The 23838-nt window shown below is 33.4% G+C and overlaps 3 protein-coding genes and 1 pseudogene across 6 annotated transcripts; 1 reads left to right on the plus strand and 3 right to left on the minus strand.

Moving 5' to 3' along the window:
• On the plus strand, nucleotides 1598-5881 carry LOC109358739 (probable receptor-like serine/threonine-protein kinase At5g57670). Of its 2 annotated transcripts, XM_019603173.1 has the most exons (12): nucleotides 1598-1671; nucleotides 1722-1920; nucleotides 2011-2096; nucleotides 2645-2888; nucleotides 3095-3691; nucleotides 3783-4031; nucleotides 4121-4284; nucleotides 4393-4466; nucleotides 4550-4697; nucleotides 4858-5007; nucleotides 5094-5375; nucleotides 5623-5879. In XM_019603173.1, exons 2-11 carry the CDS (start codon nucleotides 1758-1760, stop codon nucleotides 5334-5336), a joined length of 2118 nt encoding a protein of 705 aa, XP_019458718.1. In that variant the 5' UTR covers nucleotides 1598-1671; nucleotides 1722-1757; the 3' UTR covers nucleotides 5337-5375; nucleotides 5623-5879. The 2 variants fall into 2 exon arrangements, with proteins under 2 accessions (XP_019458718.1, XP_019458709.1); XM_019603164.1 differs by having other exon boundaries at nucleotides 1614-1920; nucleotides 5620-5881.
• Nucleotides 7072-14216, minus strand: LOC109358755 (protein CHROMATIN REMODELING 24). Of its 3 annotated transcripts, none has more exons than XM_019603193.1 (22): nucleotides 13968-14216; nucleotides 13769-13864; nucleotides 13030-13652; nucleotides 12799-12929; nucleotides 12642-12696; nucleotides 12385-12513; nucleotides 12090-12197; nucleotides 11934-11989; nucleotides 11759-11849; nucleotides 11237-11374; nucleotides 10906-10983; nucleotides 10570-10776; nucleotides 10418-10489; nucleotides 10139-10219; nucleotides 9939-10057; nucleotides 9061-9172; nucleotides 8894-8962; nucleotides 8658-8752; nucleotides 8253-8381; nucleotides 7887-7955; nucleotides 7663-7795; nucleotides 7072-7406 (listed from the first exon to the last, which is right to left on the minus strand). In XM_019603193.1, the coding sequence occupies exons 1-22, from the start codon at nucleotides 14158-14160 to the stop codon at nucleotides 7254-7256; spliced, it is 2937 nt and encodes a 978-aa protein (XP_019458738.1). In that variant the 5' UTR covers nucleotides 14161-14216; the 3' UTR covers nucleotides 7072-7253. The 3 variants fall into 3 exon arrangements, with proteins under 3 accessions (XP_019458738.1, XP_019458729.1, XP_019458746.1); XM_019603184.1 differs by having other exon boundaries at nucleotides 13769-13879; XM_019603201.1 differs by lacking the exon at nucleotides 13769-13864.
• Nucleotides 15548-15955, minus strand: LOC109327974. Its single transcript, XM_019561222.1, has one exon. The coding sequence runs from the start codon at nucleotides 15953-15955 to the stop codon at nucleotides 15548-15550; it is 408 nt and encodes a 135-aa protein (XP_019416767.1).
• On the minus strand, nucleotides 19685-22533 carry LOC109328048 (annotated as a pseudogene).

A 23838-nucleotide genomic window follows, 5' to 3' on the forward strand; every position in this document is an offset into this window, starting at 1 on the left:
ACGTTGTAAATACATTTTAAATAAAAAAATTTAAAAGCAACATGAGGTATCCCATTATAGGCCTAGTACATTGTTGCGCTACTTCATGTTGTGAATTTTATAACAAAAATAAAAAATAAAATAAAAATATATCACTAATAAAACTTATTTTCAAAAGAACTACGTAACCTTGATTTCTTTATTGCAGCTAGAGATACGTAGGGGCATATTCCCCTGTCAGACACAAAAAATAAATTTTTTTTTTGTCTTTCTTTCTGTGTAATAATGTGAGGGTAAAATTAATGTTTTGAACGAATATCCACATAACTGATCTAGGCAACGTTTTTATAACGGGCGACATGAGGTGCCTAACACCTTTCTCATCCGTAACCAACTACTGAACTCAATTTTTATCTATGAGCAAGTCAATCATATATTCAAAAATTAGTTTTTTATGTTTTCCCTCTAAAAAACATCGATGACAACTCCAATACATTTATTTGCATATATTTTTTATTCATCAGCCCATTGAACAAATGGCACAAATAAAAAAACCTGGGCTTTATATGAAAAACAACCACCAAAGTAAACTGGACCACTCAATATAACAAAGTATATGCCCAGTAACATAACGACCAAAACCCATTCGAACGAACAGCCCAATAAAGAGAATCATTGGATTTGAACCACATTTTTTAAGCAATGAACCTCAAATTTTAAGGGAGAATGTAGGAAAGAGTAAATTTAGGATTCTGAAAAAACGTAACACGTTGTCATGTTAATACATGCTAATGGCTACTGTCTATTTCATATTTATTAATATTAATTTCATTTTGAATCAAGGTCGCTATATAGTACATTGAAATTGTCATAAATCATGACAGGCAATGAATACTAATTTTACAGCTGAAGGAAGCAAAGTCATTGTCTACTATTATTTTGTTTTCAATAAGATGATAATCACCCTAAACTGTGATTATTTGTGACAAATACAGAAACTTAAAACTGTGCAGAAACAATACAAACCTGTAGCATTAAGCATATTATTACTACTATATATTATATTTATAATAATAGCAATTAGTACACATATAGTGTGGAGAAAAGTTAAAGTCCTTGTGGGGACAACCTCAGCAACACACAAATGAATATTCATATCAGGATACAACAATGCATCATAATTAAATCCTAACTCTACTTGCTTTATTTTTTCATCAAAAAAGTTGCTCTATATTTTTACTTTTTAATAGACATGTTTTAGCCATTAAATATAAGATTGTAACGAATTTTTCAGTAATGGGTGTATATCTAACAAGTACAGTAAGAAAATACGTGTTAGATCTTGATTGGTGTAAATCATGGGAACCGGCTTTTAGCTAGCAACAGAGTTCAATTAAGGAATTTCACGAATACTATAAGAGTTTTTTACCCTACAACTTTTTTATTTATTATTCATTTTTAATAAGTAAAACTAATACAAATAAATAATAAATGATGTATCTATTAATACATAAATATTACACTAGACTTTTATATACAGGCTTGCAAGTTGCAATACAGACAAATCGTAAAAGCAAAAGTGCAAAACGCAATAACATGAGGGTCAACACAAACAACGGTCGAATTGAAGGTACAGCAATATTCACAAGAGACGCGAAGCAGGGTAACATTTCCACATAGCAGTTGGTTATTCAATAGTTAACCCTCTAACAAAGATTCTTCTTCCCAATGCCCAACACCACCAATAGTGACTGCATCATAGCTCAACCGCTCCGCCAATGAACCTATCCGACCACGGCGGAGACGGCGGTGGAGGCCGGACAGTTTTAGTAGCCGTGAAGTTGGACCACCGGAGCCGGGAACTGCTGACCTGGTCTCTCGTTAAAGTTGCTGAGCCTGGTGACCTCGTGATTGCGCTTCACGCCATCGACACCGGTACTGGTAACTCATTTCTCTCTCACTCTTTCTTTCTATTAAGTTTTGATTTCTCTGGAACTTTGTAGAATCTCTGTTTTTCTTTTCTCTGTGTAGAGGATGATACAGCGTCGCTTCTCTCTATTGTGAAGACTTTCGATTCAGTTCTCACGGCGTATAAAGGCTTCTGCAACTTGAAGCAGGTTAGTTTATCTCTTGCATTTTGCACTTTCTTACTTGTTTGTTAGGATGCTGAGAAAACTAGGAAAATGAACGGTTACTGTGTAGAAAATTAGTTTCTGTTAGTTTGTCATGACTTGTGATTATCCTTAGGTCGTTGAGAACACTAATACTGAAGTTCATGGTCTCAGTTTTGCTAGTATTTTTATTTATTTATTTATTTATTTTGAGTTGGAAAGTCTACAGAATAATAAATGGAGATAAGAATGTTGTGTTAGATGAGTGGAACGATATATAATTAGCTATGAATTCTTTAAAGAGAAATGAGGTAGTACTAATGGTTGAAAAGACAGTACAATTTCACCTAAGGTGGTTTGGATATCTGTGAAGAAGAGATAGCTCAATGGTCAAATGTAGGGGGAAACCATTAAGAAGGGTTTAGATGTACTCTATAAACATTATTTACAATAGGACATTTTGTGGTTGATTCATGTAGAATATATTTTGCTATATTTTGTTTTGCATTTTTAGAATATTTTTAATTTGAATTATGATAACTGATTTTCTGCAGATTGGTCTGGAGCTTAAAGTGTGTAGAGGTGTGTCAGTACGGAAGCTTGTGGTGCAGGAGGCAAAATCACTTGACATTGCGGCGGTGATTCTAGGAACTAAGAAGACCTCTCATCCAATCCAGTCTTCAGCATCAGTTGCCAAATATTGTGCAAAGAAATTGCCCAAGCGTGTCTCTGTTTTTGCCGTGGGCAATGGCAAAGTTGCATTCCGCAGAGAACCTACTGGAATGTGTGAACCTCAAGGTTTTATGATACCTCTTTGTGTCTACTTTTTTGATATCAGGTCGTAGTTGATTTCAGTTTGTTGTCAGGCTGTAAATATATTAGTTGCATAACTTGCATGCTTTATATGTTTTTCTCTTTTGTGAGGTTCATTAGTTGAGTGTCAAATTTTGCAACCTTTCCAGGTGAAAAGTTTGAGATTAATATAAATTTTATTATCATGACAGTAAAATTAAATGAAAGCCCCAAATTGTTGAACAAATCTTTGGCTTCTTATACAAAGAAAAGACTAAAGAATTGTGAAAGCTGTACATGGGGGTTATCATCGCAAGAAAACTCTGCAACTAAACTTAATCAAGGGTTTAGTAATGGTCATGAAGAGGAAAGTTCTCTGGCGTTGATACCAATCCAAAAGCTTGATGATGTTCCTAATTATTCAGTTGTGGTGTGCAAATCAAACCGGTCAAAACCTGCTTGGTCATTTCTTCGCAAGGTGTTTCTCCCCAAAAATCATACACAGAAATCTCCTTTAGAAAATTCATCTGTTTTTCAACAGGCATCAAGACAACCCAACTGCCATTCTTCAGATGTAGTCCATCAAGAAAACAAATTGAAAACTGGCCAGAATGACAAATCCACTCTGGATGGGGAGAGTGGTGCCATTGTGCCATTTGGATCCGATGATATCATTCTTCCTCCTTCACTTTGCAGTGATTTGAGTGGCCTTGCTAAAGATTTGTTGGTCTTACGAGAGAAGTACTCATCTACATGCAGGTTATATAGTTTCCAGGAACTTGCAGCTGCAACTGCTAACTTCTCACACGGTTTGTTTTCATTACCTCCAACTTTCTTTTCCATGTTTTTATTCTTGTCACACACATGTGATATCTTCTGATAATTTTATTTCGTTTTCAGAAAATTTGGTTGGAACAGGTGGCTGTAGCCATGTTTACCGAGGATGTCTTCTGGATGGCAAGGAATTGGCCATAAAAAGTTTGAAGTCATCTGAAGATGTGATAAAGGAATTTGTTCATGAAATTGAGATCGTTACAACTTTGCATCACACAAACATAATAACTCTATCTGGCTTTTGTTATGAGGGCAATAATTTACTACTGGTATATGATCTTTTATCAAGGGGAAGCCTAGAACAGAACCTTTATGGTAGATATTTTTATTTTGCCTCATCTGCTAGAGATAAGTTCAAAAGTTTTCCCCCCTCAATTTATCTTTACTCATGTTTCATGGCAAAGGCAACAAGAACGACTGTAATGCATTCGGATGGCAGGAGAGGTACAAGGTAGCTGTGGGTGTAGCCGAGGCATTGAACTATCTGCATAATGGCTGTACACATGCTGTGATCCACAGGGATGTGAAATCTTCAAACATCCTTCTTTCTGATGATTTTGAGCCTCAGGTGCAGTAATTTATTTTTTCCAATGGCGGGTTAGGTTCTGTCACTTTTTGAAATTTCCTTGTCTTGATTTCAGTTATCCCTATCTTTAAGTTGTGTTTATGTCTTCAGCTCTCAGATTTCGGACTGGCTAGTCGTGTCTCTTCATCACATAGTATTTGTACTGATGTAGCTGGAACTTTTGGGTATGTGACATGTACTCTTGCTCCTCCTTTTCCTTGTTTACCGTTAGTTTTGAGTGGCTCAAAACATTTTCTTTTATCTGCAGATACCTAGCTCCTGAATACTTCATGCATGGTAGAGTGACTGACAAGATTGACGTATATGCTTTTGGTGTTGTACTCCTCGAGCTTCTCTCAAGTAAGAAGCCGATTAATAACGAATCTCCTAAGGGCCAAGAGAGCCTTGTTATGTGGGTAAGTTCTTTTCATGTCAAGAATTTGGCTCCCATAATTGTCACAAAAAGATAGCATATGAAATAAATCAAAGCATGTATTGAATATATAAACTGTGAATCCAACTAGACATGGACACTAAAAGTTTGAACTCTGTGATTGATACCAATATCCAATCCAGGCAACACCAATTTTGAAGGATGGGAAGCTTTCACAGTTGCTTGATCCAAGCCTAGGCAGTGATTACAACCAGTGCCATATAGAAAGAATGGTTTTAGCTGCTACTCTTTGCATTAGACGATCACCTAGATTGCGACCTCAAATCTGCCTTGTAAGTCTTGCCCATGCAAATTTGCACATTTCTGTTTATCCTGCCGTAATGTTCTTTTAAATATTAGTCATGCTTCTTCATTGCAGTTGTTAAAACTCCTACATGGTGATGTAGAAGTAACAAGATGGGCAGAACAAGAAGTTCGTGTTTCACATGAACTTGTTGATGGATGTGATGGGGAACTAGTTTCAAACAATATTCTGTCCCACCTTGACCTTGCTTTGTTGGACTTGGAGGATGATACAGATTCTATTAGCAGCACCGAGCAGACTCTCTCATTTGAGGACTACTTGAGGCGTAGATGGAGTGGCTCATCAAGTTTCGGCTAAGCATCATTCTCAGTTAGAAGCAAATGCTCCTTTAATATGGTATGTATATGTTATTTTAATTCGAGTAAGACTTCGCATATACACATGCCTATATAGGTTCAACCAATTAGAATTTAACTAGAAATTAAAACAATAATTTAAAAATACAACAGAAACACGTTATTGAATCCTGATTGGTTGTGTCAGCCTATGCAAGTTTTATTCTTTTAATTCAGGCGCTGTCCTTATTAATAATAGGAATGGTTTTAATATTTTGTTTTTTTGTTTTTTTTGGGCATTTGAGAAGGAATAAGGAAGTGAAAAGGAGGGAAAGAAAAACAACTACCACTCTCTTGAAACACTCTCCAGCTTACATCAACAAGAACCCCTAAACTCAGTCCCACGGTTTATTGTAATCTAATGGGTAGATTGTATAGACTTTATCGACAGTTCGAACAGTAAATGTTTTTGGTGATATTGATCGCTTGCATTGAGGAGAATATATGTCCTACACTTTGTATTTATTCCATGTGCCAAAATTTGTTATGGGTATTAAATTTGCAATTAAATTTATTATGTCTCGGACAGTCACAAGACTTAAACATAGAGGTTTAACTCATCTAAAAGAGTTGTGGGGATCCCTTGGTCCAAGCAACTGTAAAATAAATGTAGTGGCTTTTTTTTGTATAATGAAGGGGATCCCTTAATGGGTAAAAAACTAGTATCATTCACAAACAATATTTATAAATACATTTATAAATAATGTATGTATACTCACACCCCGTTAGTTTTAGTGAAATTTAATAAACTACTCCCCACTTTTTTACAGCACAAACCTCCCCTAATTTTTGTACTTTCATTATATTGACCACCCCTGCATAAGAAACAGGTGTAATTTTTTAAACAAAAAATGTGATAAATGCAATAAAGTTAAGCAAAACATAATATATTGTGGATACAAGTTGAAATAATATATAAGTCAATATTTCTTTATTATTTTTGGTTCGTTACACTATATTATAAGAGCTATTTAAACAATATTTATGTAGAATTATTGATGCATTTTGCAACAAAAAATAATAAAGATACATTGATTTGTATATTATTTAGACTTGTATACACAATATATCATATTTTGTTTAATTTAATTGTATTTATCACATTTTTTGTTTAAAAATTACACTTATTTCTTATACAATGGTAGTGTAATGAAAGTATAAAAACTAGGGGAGATTTATGTAGGTGCAAAAAAGTGAGGAGTAGTTTGTATAATTTTACTAAAATTCACTCATAATGTATCAATCGAGAAATATCCATTATAAAACAAATTGTGTAAATCTAGTAGTTTACATAATTAATTATTTTCAGATATACTGTGACAAAACTGAACCAGAAATAATTTTATATATTTAACTGATAAAACACTAGAGTCTATATCTGGTTCAAGTAAATCTAGAATAAATTAAACTAAATTATTATAGTTGAAGGATAAGATTAGATGACCCAATTCATGCAATCAATCAAGGGGATATCTATTTTCTCATTCTTTGTCCATTCATATATCATCTATCATTTATTTTTTAATGACCACTAATCCTTAAATATAAGTAATATAAATAAATGTGAATAATAAACTAATTGTATATAAATGTTAAAACTATTGTGCATAAATATTACACCAACGAAAAAAATTGCTTGTTGATGTGCATTTTTCAATTTTGGAATGATTTAGAGAAGTTGTGACTTGTTTTTTTGTGCTACTCATAACTTCAGTTCTAAAATTTGTAGAAACATAGAGAACAGCTTGTTCTCCTTAATGGCGTCTGGTATTTACAGCACAATCATAAACATAAATAAAGCAACCCAAAATATCCACCCTTTCCCCTTTCATCATTTTGAAATCTAAACCATCTTCGCATCAATTTTTCTATTAACAAGCTATACATTCAACACTCTTTCAAATTCGCTACTAAAATCATCCAAATCAATTACACTACTTTCTTCCTTCTTCAGGTTAGCGAGTTCTATATTCAGCTCTCCAATCCTTCTTCGTAGTTTCTCTCCCTTATCAGGTAACTTAGAAATCATTGCCTGCACAGAATCAAACATGACACTAAAATCACTCCACTGTTCATTATAGTAAATAATGTCAATATTTGCCTATTTTTCAATTAGTATTAGGATTTAGGAACGCAAAAAACAAAAATGTTATATTTCTATAGTTGGTTTTAGAATTAAGTATCAAGGGTAATAACTTAAGACTAGACTACTAAAACGGGTACAGTTCATACAGTACAACCAATGCTTGTTATACCTAATCACAAATCCATTAGAGAGAGAAGCATACCGTATTTGAGAGTGTTTGATAGAGCCGGTTAATTTTATCCTTAATATCTGACTTGGTCAGTTCAGCAGCATTACTGGGGGAAGAGCCTTTTTTGCTCAACTTCACATCCTTCGGATTAAATGCAAACTCAGCTCTGGTTTAGAATTGAAAAGAAAAAAATTCAAATCAGCACCAATAACATCCTCAAGCATCTAAAAACTGTTACGTGAGGAAAGCACCATTACCCATCAGAAATATGTTCACGTGAAGAAGAAGAAGACACTGAAGTTCCAACATATTTAGCCCCTCGAATCCTACAGGAATAGTATGAATGCAGCTTTAGGTTTGATAGAAGTAGTTAACAAATATATTGGAAATTGGATTCACAAACTTTATAACAATAAGCGTATCTAGCTACGGATCTTTCTCACATTTCAACAGTTTGACTCAGTTAGTGACATTAGATGATTTAATTTTTTTTAGCAACACATTTATTTGATACCCAACATGAGGGAAACAAAAATCAAATTGATTACATAAAATTATTGATAATTAATATCTACATGACTACATGCATGCAGCTAAATGATACTATGTTCATAAAACATTACCTTGCCACTTCATCATCCTCAAGAGCAGCTTGAACTGGTGCAGTCTTGGAAAAGAGTAGACTATGATGACTAACTCCAGCTATGCCTAGACTTTTCAAGAATTGTATATGTGCCTTGAGAGAATCGTCCCTATATATATACAAAAACTCCTTTGAAGTTAAAATTCAGAAGAGCAATTAGACATTTTCATATAAAAATAATTTCAAACAGCTCAGTGAAAATCAAAACGTCAAGCATGAGATATATATGCAGAGCAACAATGTTAAAGTTATATGAACTAAGCAAATTAAACAAGATAGTCTGCAGCAAAGTAAGGCTTAGTTCAACATTAGTAAGAAAAGCAAAAACGTGTTTTATCAAATAAGTTACACCAAAATACATATTTTAAGGTTACAGACTCATTACACTGTGTGTTGACGATCATGCTCTTCATCCAATTGTTGTTGGGTAACAGATACATCAAATCCCTCTTTTGGGATTCTGAAAAGCTCCCTAAGATCCTGCAAGGGATGAAACAAATATTATCACACTGAATCGCTACTATTTTAAATACAAGAGATGTATTTTTAATAATAATGGCCAAAAAAATGGAAACTTCGTAGCTGTCTAAAGTACATTACAGTAATAACCAAAGAGTATACCTGTTGGCTAAAGTATCTGATTTGTTCTTTATGTTCAGTAGCGGATTTGAATAATCCTCCTTTATATACCTAAAAACTCATGTAATTTGAGTATTAAAAAAGGTAAATGATGTCTAACCACATTTTTACTCATGTAGTGCAATGAAACTATAAAGAATGAAAGTTACCTGCTTTCTGTAAATCTTTTCCTCCACAGTTCCACATGTCATCAGTCTATACACAAGAACATCTTTCGTTTGACCAATGCGATATGCACGGTCAACACTTTGATTATCCGTACTGTTAAAAACAAATAATGATGGTGCTTTACAAACAAAATAATAGAATACCTCCCTTAAGGAAGGTCAAATAGTAAATTAAAAGAAAGCACTACTTTCTACACAACATTTCAAGAAATAATAATTTAAAGAACAAACATGGCTAATGGATGGATAACATTAAAAAGAGACTATGATCACATGATATGGTGAAATAAACACTAGCTAAAGTAATCTACGGCCAGATGCGTAATATTTAAGTTTCATTCAGATTGGATTTGGTTGAACTCCACATATTGATATTTTGATCTAAAGATTGGATTTGGTTCACCGGAGGCACTTTTATGAAGCAACTTGTATGGCAAAAATTTAGGACACAAACCGTGGTCACATTTTTTTTTTTGAAGAAAGCAATAGAGCAAAAACAAAAGGCTAAGAGAGGAGGCAATTTACATTATTTAGCTTATTTGACCACTTTCACTGTCTTGAGGACGGAAATAACAAAATTACCATAGATATGCAATAATTTTTTTTCCAGAAGTACCATTTCAAAAAAGGAGTAAACAAAACATCTATTTTACCATCTATACACTAAACAATTTAAAACAATCTTCTAAAATATAATTGGGATAGTACCCCAAAAACGAAGATTTCCAACTCAGGAACAATTAACCATTTGGTGGTTATTTACTAACTGAGTTAATAAACCAATTAAATGGTTAATAATTTAAAACTAGAAATGGTTTTATTGAAATTAAATTCAAAGGAAGGAACACTTCAATATATACCTTGGGTTCCAAGCAGGATCCACTACAATTACACGATCTGCTCTTGTGAGTGTCAGTCCTAAGCCACCAACTTGAGATGTCAAAAGAAATATAGGAGCTCCATGGCCTTCTTGGAAATCCTGAAATAAAAAACAGGCGGCATAAGATAGAAGAATTTAAGGGATTACAAATATTATTATTTGATCATGTAAAACACTTACATTAACAACCCTTAGTCTGTCACTTGGTTTTGTTGTACCATCAATTCGTAGAAAGTCATAACCTTTAGATATTAGACATTCCTATAAATAAGTAGAGCAGAAACCCTTAAATCGAGGAATTCAGCATACAAACGAGAGAATGACAAAAATGTATTTAAAACTTAATGGAACCACTCCTCACATATTTATAGCAACAATAGTGAAGTGATATGGAAGAGCAAATGTATGGGAAAAATAATTGTAATGAACACAGGTGAAGGAAATAAGTTCCAGACCAACCTGAATAAGATTAAGCATTTTGCGAGTCTGAGAAAAGATTAGCACATTATGTCCTTCTGGGATCAAATTATCCTATAACAAATAACATTCACTATAACATCATTTAAACTAGTAACATATCAAAATATAAATTCCATGATATTAGTACTTACCAATAATGCCATAATAAACAAAATTTTGCACGATACATCATTCTCATCTTTAAATTTATCTGTGTCAGCAACATCTGCGATATGCATCGCTAAATTTTCTGCAATATTAACCTCTTCTGGCTTTAGCATTGAGTCCAACCCTTCCAACACATCCTCAGCTGCCCGCTTTGTCAACAAAAGTGGATGATCACATATTTTCTTCAGAATCTGCTCCATTTAAAGATTTTCAAAATAAAATGTGAAAAAGAAAGGAGAACAAAACAAAATAAATGTGAATATAAAACATAAGAACACAGCCAAAAAGAAAGAGAATAACACAAACACAGCACAAATTACCGTAAGGGCAGCCAATGGTGAGCCATCAAATGCTGAGAGAACAATCTCACTCCTCAAAAATGCTTCATAAAGATGTCGCTACATGATATCAAAATGAAACAAGATTATCATACCAAAACAAGTTCAGGGTAATCTAAACAAAAGTCATTGTACCAGGCTTCAACCTGGTGGTGTCGACTCGTGAGGAGAATAAACCTATACATACAGCCTTACCCCACAAGTGGAGAAGCCATTTCCAGAACTTGTGACCTCCAAATCTCAAGGAAATAACCTTATCATCGCACCAAGGCTCACCTTAAAATATAAAACAATGAACAATTACATTTCTAACCTGAACATTGGTCAATCGAAGCCACACAATAATCTCTTGTTTCTGAGAAAGCTTTGCTGTTGATTTCTCATCATCTTGATTGAAAACCTCACTCTTTAGACGTCTTAAGAAGTATGGCTGAATACGATCTCTTAGCTCCTATAGAAAAAAAGACAACTTACATTGCTTAAGTTAAAGTAGTTTTTGTTATAATTGATGATAAGATGAGAGAATACTATATACTAATCAAAGAATAACATATATTCCCTTGCTTTAGAAAGATATCTCAGACAACATAAACAACGTCAAGGAAAAAGCAGATCTTTCTAACTATAAAACACTCAGATGTCAAACAATTGTAATAACATCAAAACACCAGAAGGAGAATATGGATATGTGGAAAGCTTTTTATTGTACTCTTCTAATTGTATGCAGCATGTGAATATGAGATCGAAATCAACAACCTAGAACATACTATTTGACATCTAAAGCCATATAACTCAAGTTAGATAAATTAGAATTTGAAGCACAAATAATTATTACCTTCGCTACAGCTGAACCAATACGTTGCTCTCTGTCAGTTGCATTTTTATCATTTCCACGAAGTATTGGCATTTCAAATTGGGCTTTGAACCTGAGAGTATTTAAAGTTTAATATTGTACAAAGTTTTAAAACAGCTTAGCTTAATTAAGAATAAAGCATGAAAATGATTATTACCATTTATTGTCACCAAGTAATTCAGGGCAGCAGAAATTGAACAAGGCCCATAACTCCTGTTAGTTTTCAGAATAAAAACCAGTAAACACATAACCTATATATTAATTAATCAATATTGTATGTCACTATATAATAAGACCATATTCATCAAAATACCTTAAGGTTATTTTGCAATGGCGTGCCACTGATAATAATGCGATGGGCACTAGGTATTTCGAGTAAACTTTTAGCTCTTTGTGTGCTCGGATTCTTTATAAGATGTCCCTACAGTTTATAACCATTTGAAAAAGCAAAAGATAACGCTTCCAAAAAATATATAGCATCATTGTTTATATTCAATTAAATGTCATATTTCAAATTTCAACACATTAAATCGGCAGCATGATCAGATTCATAAGACTTTGAAGATCGCATGAAAAATACAAGATATGTATGTTATCGAGATATGCACCTCATCAAGTATCATATAATCCCAAGTTGGATCATCTTCACTATCATCCTCTTCAAAATAATTATTCCCCCTTAGAGATTTAGTATTGTTGCGGACAATGTCATAGGTCGTAAGAAGAACACCTTTATCCTAAAGAGAAAACATGGATAATATATTGAAAGTTAATACACAATAGCAGATAAAATAAAAATGTACAAATACCATCTATTCTCCAACAATCAGGTAAAACCTTCACTGAACCAAATTCAAATGAATACCTGAAGTATGGACTTAAGTTCATATTCTCTGGCTTTCGTCGAAGTTCCATAGTATCTGCAGAGAAACACAACTCAATGATTTTTATTCGTATACCAGAAGAATTTCAATTTCATATGCTATATAAGATAAACTTATATAAGGAAAAGGCAGCCACACTCTCTTATCCTGTCAGAGAGACCAACAACCGATAATTCTTTAATCCAATGAGGCAACAAAGTTTTGGGAGCCACCACCATTGCCCTCCTAATTAGACGGGAATGAAACAGACCAGCAAGAAAGCCACAAATCTGCAAAAAGAATACAACATTCCAACATTAAAAAATTATGTACCAGTTATTATAAAACAAGGAAAATACTAATCAAGCATTGTGGTTTTCATTTCCTTACCTGCATTGTTTTCCCCAAACCCATATCATCACCCAATATTCCACCTTTTCCCAAACAATGCAAAGACCAGAGCCATTTCAACCCTTCTCGCTGATGGGGATACAACATTTTTCCAATTTTACTAGGCAAGTTGAATGTATACTTTGGATCTGCTAATTTTATGGAACCATCATCATTTTGTGGCTCGAAATGATCCAACACTTGAACACAATCATCAGAGTCATCATCTTCCACATACTCAATAGCAGCAGCAGGATTATTACTACCCTTAGCATTGTTAGTAGTACCCTTATGGAGATCTTGTTCGGGAGAAAACGAAGAACCTGCACTTCTATACTCCACTACCTCATCTACACAAGGTTCTTTTTGTTTGACTCGGGTCCTCTCAACAGAGAGCAATTCAAACCTGGAGCTCAGATCATTCAAAATATCCCTAATTTCACTCCCATCCTTACTCTCCTTTACCTTAACAGGCGTATCCAGACTGATGACATGATCAGCGTTGGATTCATCAACCGCCACCTTCTTACCAGCACCATCGCCGACTTTGTCCGAATAAGCAACCTTACAGAGACGCCGTCGCCCTTCCATTTTCACCTTTGTCTTCACCTTGTTTTCTTCCTCTGAAATTAAAACCAGTTACACATTTATATATTTAATAATAAATAAAAATCACATGATCAATGCAGATTAAACACACACACACACACACATATATATAGAGAGAGAGAAGAGTTACTAGGGGAAGAATCGGAGACTATTGGAGCGACATTTTCTATATTAAGAGGATCGTCTTCTTCTTTTTCGAATCGAAGCTTGACCGGTTCGTGTTTCTCCGATAAGTTTTTCGCTAATAATCGAAGGAATGAAGTATAAGTAACGCAAGCATAAAAGAGATACATATATATATATATAGAGAGAGAGAGATTGAATAGTACCGATCGGAGAAGGAGAATCGAAGTCGGTGATTGCAGAGAAATGAGGAATGGTTTCATCGTTTTTCATTGCAGATGCAGAAGAGTGAGAGTTAGGGTTAGGGTTTGGGGGAGAAGGATTTGTGGGAAGACGTTGAAGGTAGCGATAGTGACTATCGTTGAGGCTCAGTGCTTTGTTACCGCTCTTGCTCCCCATTTCAAAATGTTTCAGTGTTTGTTTGGAATTTGAAATGTTTCAAAATAGAAGAATGCTTTTTAGTCCTTATTCATTTCTACAACAGTCTTGCATCAATAAAAATGCCTTGTTAATTAAAATTCTTAGCAATAGTATTATTGTTATTGTTATTTTTTTCATTTTCATTAATGCAGAACATTATCTCGGCAGCAAAATTGTGTTCCATTAAACACACTTTTATATTAGGAGATTTTTTACATAATTATACTGCACCATTTGTACATTTTTATTCTTTTGGTACATAAAATTTGTTTATTTAGTAAAGTAGATTGAAAACTCGTGTATTTTGTTTTTTAATACAAACTTTCGTTTCCACTGATTCATTTATTCTATTTATTTCTCTGTTTTCCAAAAGGTGCGGGTTAATTATATATCCTTATTTATCTGTTTATTTCCCTTCATTTTGAACCGTAATAGACATGCACCTACATATAACTCATTGACAAAAAACTCTTATACATAAATCATTTCTTTTGTTTAATTAGTATTTCGTTATCTGAAATCAACACTTATGCTATATGAGTTCATACCTTTTTTTATCTCTATATATGAGTTCATACCTTTTTTTTATCTATATATATGAGTTCATACCTTTTGGTCAATGCTACATCTAATTGAGGTAAAGAACAATGGAAGAAATACATTATGAAAGCTCTACCATAAACAACCAGTTAGTGTAAGAAGAGATAAAGAGAAAGAGGATATAGCAATATGAGAGAACAACTAAATATTACAAAAAAAGAAATTGAGTACAATATCCGAACCAAATGAGAATTCAATTATCAAAGTCCCATTTCTTCATAAAGAATAATAATCCATATCAACAAGTGTTCTTATAGCTGTAAAGGGAAAGGTGAGATTCAATGAAAAGTATCATCTATAATTCTATATTTTGTCAATGGTCACATATATGACAAATCCCATATATGTGTTCTAACAAGACCTACCATAAGGTGCGTGCATATATGCATTGCATGGTGAGGATTAGAGATTATTTCAACGATTTGAGGTAGGGTCACCATAACGGGAATTAGAGATTTTTCAACGATTTGAAACAGAGTTGTCGTAATGAGAATTAGAGATTGTTTCAATCATTTGAAGTCGGGTCACCTTAATAAGAATTAAGATCTGAAATTACCACACTGGCAACCCAAAAATAACATGAACAGAATATGAAAAAGAAATGGGCAATTAGCTTATATGGGATAACAATGTCATGAGTTTCTTGTGCCAAAAGCAAAACCCATCAAGACCAAAATTCCAATAGAATCAATCATATAATATTCATATCATTAGGGTAACAGAAGATTCCCTATTTAATTCTCCACCCTATATAATATTCATATCATTAGGCCATTGATCTTGCTAGAGGCACTTCACTCTCATGAGAAGTAACAGAAGATTCCCTATTTAATTCTCCACCATTTGATGATTGACCTGCACCCTCCATGTCCACTTTCCCAGGTGCATTTACAGAACCACCATTTCCTCCTCCTCCACCACCACCACCAACGCCGACTCTAACTCTATATCCACAACACCTTGAGAAGACTCTATATAAGAAGGTAAAGAACCAAAATGCCCATGGTAAACAAACTAATGTGACCCCAAGAACGGGTAACCATGATGCAGTTTCTGATTCAGGAAGGACCGTATATGCTGCAAGGCATGCCCCTCCTGCAATTATAGAAATGAATAAAAGACATGTTATGAGCCATATGAATGTGCGCCCAGAACTAGGATCAGACACAGGCATTTGCGTGTCACCACAAATTAAGGTATGGAATAATGTTATATGATGTTGCGCCTTAATTTTCGGTTACACGACGTTTTCGTAGTCGCCACTTATGATATATATCAAATATGTGAAACTTGGATCAAGGTTTCATCTATATCATCATCCATTTTAAGAAGAGAAAAATGGGTTAATTAGTTTTTGAGGGTGGAAGATTATTGACTTGGTATGGTTGAGAAGACGGTTTCATTTGGAGGTGGATTTTCTCCAGCTTTTGTTTATTTTCTGTTGTTAATGTTGTTGTAGTGAAACCTGAAAATGGGAAATTCTCAAATGGGAGACATATTCAAGAGTTTTTTCACCTAAAATATGGCGAATGCTAGGAACAAATACGCGCAAGAGAGAGAGAGAAGCGGGTTCCATTTATGGTTATCCAAGTTGGGGTTTGAGTTAGTTTGATTCATCATGTGCATGCAAATAAAAAAAAAAAAAATATATATATATATATATATATAATTGAGTGAAACCATGTAAACCATAGATGATATTAAAGTTATAAAAGCTCCTTATAAAACAATATTCAGGCACGGCAATTAAAAGACATTCGGCATCCCTATTAAGATTATATACAAAATACACATAACTAATACTGTATAGAATTTCATAATACTGTGTTGCGGCTGATATTTGAAGTGCATTTTGCTAAGATTTGGAAAATCAAACTCGTAATTTTTAGTTTGTTTAACTTGTAATATTTATAACCCCTTTGACTAAATTAAAACTTTGACGAATATATATTTTATGAACACATTTTAAAGCAATTTTAGTTATTCATTACTAAACATTTTTTGGGTGTGGTAGTTTGCTAACCGAATGGGATCACTTGTTTTGAATGGTATCTCATTGTATGTCCCAAACTAATCAAAATCTGACTTTTGTTATTTTTTGTTTTAATTTTTTTTTATTCATTTGACAGACTTGAGTATGGAATGAGACACAGTTAAGGATAAGTAATTCTGGTAAGTTTGTTAACTATGCTGTCCGTGAATGGACAAGGATCTGTTGTCCTAAACCCTGTCCCAGACCAATCTTATTATGTCACGTCTGTTACCAAAAATTAAATATTCATAACTTAATCAATTTTACTTCATTGTGATTGGCCATGGACGTGTTTGAGGACAACAGATTCCCATCCGTCCGTGAATATAGCTGAAGTGCTGAGCAAATAATGATTGGCTGTAAGTCATTCTGTCATAAACAAGCTGGCGACAAAAAGGTGAGGAGAGCTCAATTTAATATTTATATTAGCCATTTAGTTGCCACAATTAACAATATATTTATACATATCCTCCCTAAATAATTTGTATGATACATAAGGTTTGGTTGTTTTTTCTCTGTTATTCCATTCCTCTTGGCTTGTGTAGAGGTGTGAAGTTTTGATTAAGAGGACAACCACGTATCCAAAAAACATTAGTTCTTTATTCATAAAACAAGAATACGATGGTTATAATAATAGAATCTAAACTTTGAAACCATGTAAACCATAGATGATATTAAAGTTATAAAAGCTCCTTATAAAACAATATTCAGGCACGGCAATTAAAAGACATTCGGCATCCCTATTAAGATTATATACAAAATACACATAACTAATACTGTATAGAATTTCATAATACTGTGTTGCGGCTGATATTTGAAGTGCATTTTGCTAAGATTTGGAAAATCAAACTCGTAATTTTTAGTTTGTTTAACTTGTAATATTTATAACCCCTTTGACTAAATTAAAACTTTGACGAATATATATTTTATGAACACATTTTAAAGCAATTTTAGTTATTCATTACTAAACATTTTTTGGGTGTGGTAGTTTGCTAACCGAATGGGATCACTTGTTTTGAATGGTATCTCATTGTATGTCCCAAACTAATCAAAATCTGACTTTTGTTATTTTTTGTTTTAATTTTTTTTTATTCATTTGACAGACTTGAGTATGGAATGAGACACAGTTAAGGATAAGTAATTCTGGTAAGTTTGTTAACTATGCTGTCCGTGAATGGACAAGGATCTGTTGTCCTAAACCCTGTCCCAGACCAATCTTATTATGTCACGTCTGTTACCAAAAATTAAATATTCATAACTTAATCAATTTTACTTCATTGTGATTGGCCATGGACGTGTTTGAGGACAACAGATTCCCATCCGTCCGTGAATATAGCTGAAGTGCTGAGCAAATAATGATTGGCTGTAAGTCATTCTGTCATAAACAAGCTGGCGACAAAAAGGTGAGGAGAGCTCAATTTAATATTTATATTAGCCATTTAGTTGCCACAATTAACAATATATTTATACATATCCTCCCTAAATAATTTGTATGATACATAAGGTTTGGTTGTTTTTTCTCTGTTATTCCATTCCTCTTGGCTTGTGTAGAGGTGTGAAGTTTTGATTAAGAGGACAACCACGTATCCAAAAAACATTAGTTCTTTATTCATAAAACAAGAATACGATGGTTATAATAATAGAATCTAAACTTATGTAGACTACATTTACACAATGAATGGGGATCATATGTCACATTGTGTTCCAACACAATGGGAAATTGCCATCTATTTAAAAAGAAAAATCATAAAATTATAAAGTAACTTTTCTATACTATTTGGTAGGTGTTTGATTGACTTGGTATATGAAGACGTGATTTTTTAGGGACAGAGGATCCTCCTTCCTGCACAATATGGGTATAGGTATGGGTATATGGCTTAGCTGGATGGTTTGTAACTTATTACAAGAGAATTATGTAACCATAAACAAATGCATCATATGGCAGCAAGGAAGGATGTTTTTTTTGGTATTATGAAGGATATTCTCTCACCACTGTCCCTCCTAACAAATGTCACTCCCAGGAATCGAACCCTCAACCTTATAGATTCAATAAAGTCTTACATGACTAGACCAATGTCTTGAAAACAAAAACAAGAACTCCCCTTTCCACTATCAAAGAGGATCCTTGTGCAGACATCGCACTGCTAAATTTCAAAATTGAGGTGACAAAGTGACATGAAAACTTATCTCCAGCCAAAAGAAACTTCAAGCACCTCATCTCAGGTATATGCTCGAATGACATTCATCATTTTGCAACTCTTCTGTTCTTGAGCTTTCCTCTTATTGGATTCGATCACAACGAGTAGACCATTGATACCAGCAGTGCTCAATCAACCTGAAATCATTGGAAGAACTTCAACTTATTGTGGTCACTGGTCAAGTCCTGGAAAATAAGTTGCAGATTTGCAGCTACAGTGTGCAACTCACACCTATTATTTGTAATGACTCAAATATCTATTTTGATAAACATAAATGTTATACAAACCTTCGAAAGTTTTTGTGTGCCTCAAGAGACAAAGTTGTCATTGCATAGAATAGGGACAATCGTCAATCAAAAGAGCAACCCATAGATGTTAAGACTGTGTAGGACAAAGATCCTTGAAATTTAGCAAAATAATCATCAAAGAGTTGCAATCACAAAGCACTAGACAAGCGCACATCAGCAGCAAAAAAAAGTAGGAGACTTTGAAGAGCGTTCTTATATTGTCCTAAAAGGATATCATTCTAACACCAAATAGAGTAACTACTGATGAAAAATTAAATACTATATCATTGTTTTGAGAATGTAAAAAGTATTCAAAACTTCAGAACTATTTTGCACCAAAGTTGAGCAGTGGTGAGACTGCTCTAAAGATATTGGCAGCAGGGTGGTCAATTGGTCATATTTGCAGTCCCTTTTGACATTAACCAATCAATTTTCAAGCTAATCACCATCAAGTCACTGCAATGCTTGATTCTCACATAACAGAACAACTCTTGTAGACAATCAGTTTTAATTCCGTGGAGAAAAGGTTGACATCTATCTTTAAGAACACTAATTACAAACTCATGGAAAATATATGCATGCTTATATAAGCACTGAGTGATGTTATCATGAAAATTCTGCATTTCGTCCCATGGTCCATCTCCAACCAAAATAATTGACAGAGGATAGTGACTAACAATTAAAATAGCTCCACATCGAATACAGATACCAAGATCAATAGCAAAAGATGACAAAAGAAATTCTGCTACCATGTAGCAACAATAGAATTAATAGTTGCTTGTTCTTGTCAACTAGGCTTTCCATTTGGTGTATCTGAATTTCTAGTAACCTATAATTAAAAAAACAAGATATTCCAGAAACAGAAGCAGTTTAGGAAAAGGCAGTGAATTCATGCCATGAATACAAAGAATGAGATTTAGTTCAGAGATAAAACATGTCCATCATCAATAATAACAAGAACATGATATTGACCATTGCTTCTCTCTGCAATGTCAATAGCTGCATCGATTACGGGGGCAAATGAAGTTAGATATATGGTTATAAAGAGGAAACAATTGTAATTAAATCTTTATATCACTGTCTGGATACCTTAGCCATAAACTACGTATTTCCCCCCTATTGAAATAAAAGAACAATTCATCAAGGGAGAACATGATCACAAGGTAGGATAAGAGGACCTCTAAAACTGAGTCAAACAAAAATAGCATCAAAAAGGGAAACAGTAGATACATCAGCTTAAAAGGCAATCTAGCCCCACCCTGCGATGACAAGGTAACCAAAAAAACATGAGATGAACCTTAAAAGAAGATTATAAACCAAGCCAATTCCAAATAGATGAGTAGGGCAAGATTTCCGGCTAAAGATTTTAGAATTTCTCTCCAGCAAAATGAACCCACAATCAAGCACTCTTTCTAGTACTGAAACCCCCATACTAGATAGAAATGAACAAAACGGGAAGACAAATTCAATTTTATACAAACAGCACAAACAACTTACTTTATAACTATCAATCTACTCCAAACTAGAGATTGGTATTTGTTTCAAAATTCTAGTGACACAATACATAAATATAAAGGAAAATGGTCTTTTAAGTTATGAGGCCAGCTACTATATACTACTGTCAACTAATACCTTAACCTTAGAAAGCTCTTCAGCATTCCTGAAAAATTTGTCCAAACTAAATTTTAAGGAGAACTTCTAAATTAGAAATAAGAAAAATGATTTGAAGGTAATAAATTCTGAAGTTTCTACAGTCCAAGAGCTCCTCCAGCATGTCAGCCAAAAGTGAAGTATGGAATCAGCATATCATCAAAAAGGTATAGAACTGATATCTGAACTTCAGTCTTCGTTCTTAGCAATGAATGAATTCCTTAGGCATTTTAATTATGAAACACATGATGAGACTAGCAATAAAAGGGTGACCCAATACACGAGGCTCCTACCTAGTGAGGACTGGGAATTATAGATGCATGCAGCCTTACCCGTTTTCATGAGTTGAACTCATGGTCTCCTGTTAAAAAGAAAGCAACCCTATTGTTGCATGGAAACTCACCCTCATAATGTGCCTAGATATATGCACAAATAATACAACAATAATAACGTTTTATGTGTGTGTGTAAATTTATGTAAGTATCTCTCTAGTCTATAACTACAGTAGGATTACTGTCCAACATTGTCAATTATATGTGCGACAGACACTTGTAATAAAGTATACTAAATCTATAGATTTTAAGTGTGGAACAAGCTCTATAGTGTGCAAGTGCTTCCTCAAAACCATGACAAGAGCGATGATCAGGATAAAAGCTGAACACATTCTTATCATGTATAGATCCTACAGAAGTGTATTGAACGATATCAATTAAAGAGAAAACATATAACATTTCTCTTCAATTAAGTCAGAAAACGCTACTCACCATCACCATATCCAAAACATGGTATTAGATTATCTTCACCAAATGAAGAGAGAGTATGGCAGGGGGCAGAAGAGATGTGATCCCCAATAATGGATATTGCTTGCTCATTTCGATCATGAGTGATTCTAATAGAATGAAGACTTTTGTGGTTGAAGGAGTGCTTGCCTACAATTATCAAGGTTTAAGTTTTTCGCATTAGCCATACTTATATAAATGTACAATATTAATTTCACATTCAAAAGGAACAACCTATCCATTCATTGCTTTTGGTGAAGTCAATACCAAGTACTAAATATGAAGGTTCCAGACCAGCTTTTCTCAGAGCTGAAACAACCTAAAATATAACATGCTAAAGGTAAGTATATTCAAAACATCAGCAAAGATTACAGATACAGTAATCCCGTTCACCAAATAGAGATCTGTTCTAATCAAATTGACCTAAGAGTAACATGGACAGCTTCTTTAACTGTTGTTCAGGCTATATTAACTTCTTCTAATGGAACCATGTTCTTTCTACTTAGTCTCAAACTGTTTGTCTAATGGTGTAAGGCTCCACTAGATCCGCAGTTTAAAACCAAATTAATACTGACAATCCTCTCTCTAAATCAATGATCGAAAGTTACAGTGAAGACATGATCCAATGAACTGAAGTTGTCAGCTATGTATGTGGGAAGCTGCTTATATTGATAGCTGGTATTCACCGAGCTCTCAGCATGAGAAGAAGATTCATGATACCTAATATTCCCTGAACTGCCAGAATATGAATAGGGTTGTTGGAAAAAATCGTCATGAGAATTGTAAGTTGACTCTCCATTTCCCATAACTAAAATATAATCCTTCTTTCACCTGTGTCAAAATGAATTGAAGTGGTTTAACTATACTGACAAGGATATATTACATGCATAAAAACTTGCAGACACATACAACCTGATATGTTTAGAAACAAAAATGTTTATGTTTCGATACTATTATGACTGAATTTTAATTGAAATTAAATTTTTAATGTGTTTACAACATTTTATTAGTTATCTCTATATTCATACATTTATATATAAGTCTTTCTTTATACATATGTTATTATGAAAGTATATCTTCTATCCAAAAAAGTGTCTCACTTCATCTGTCATTTCTTGTGGTTAGAAAAATATTTTATAATTAAATTTTTTATTTTAATATATATTTTTCAACCAATAAGAAGAAATGACTTATAAAGTAGGACATTTTTTAGGATAGCAAATATGAACTATGTTGTCATATATTATTATATTTATTAATTATTAAAAAATATATAATTAAGCTTGAAAAATTGTTAGATATATATAGATATTCACTATTTGTATAAATACCCGGTAATAGGTGAAAATATGGACTCGTGTAAACACTAACTATATGTGCCAAATTGTTATCTTTAGATTATCACTTAGGCTATATTTAAGAGTTACTAGAAAAAAAAAGAGTGGTTATAGGATTAGGAATGAGGAAAGAAGACAATTCTCTCTTTGTGTGAGAATATGAAATTTAGATGAGAATGGTAAGCTTATGATAATGTTAGAGAAATGAACAATAATATATAATTATATAATTTTATTAAAAATGTTTTGGTATTTTTATATTTTATCTTAAAAAAATCTCAAATTGGGAGAAACTTTAAAAATACAGATATGAAGGATTTTAGAAAGTCTGAGAAACCCTCCAAAACTTTCATCTCTCCTTCATACAACTCTTAAACAATGGGACGACTTTACAAAATCAATTCTTTCATTCTCTCCCCATCTGAAATAAAAATCTCAAATAAAGTCTTAACGAATTAAAAGGAAGAGATTTTAAAAGCTATGAAAGGACGTATAATAGTTGTAGCAAGTTTATCTCTAACTTATGAAATAACTAGTTAGGATTCATCATATTCATGAGACTCTCACACATTATTATTTTATTTTGTTGAAACTACATCAAGAACTTAAAGATCCAATTCAAGAAGCTCATCAAAATGATCCACAACAATAAGTCAAAACTGTTAACTTTCCACTTTTTGAAACCTTTGTCGGTTAAGTTAGTAATTTTTGGTTTTCTATTTTATATTATTGAAAAGTGTTATATAAAGCTAGTTAAAGATGCATAATGTAATC

This window comes from Lupinus angustifolius, chromosome LG01 (assembly GCF_001865875.1).
Source record: "Lupinus angustifolius cultivar Tanjil chromosome LG01, LupAngTanjil_v1.0, whole genome shotgun sequence".
In the NCBI taxonomy this organism is placed as follows: domain Eukaryota; kingdom Viridiplantae; phylum Streptophyta; class Magnoliopsida; order Fabales; family Fabaceae; genus Lupinus; species Lupinus angustifolius.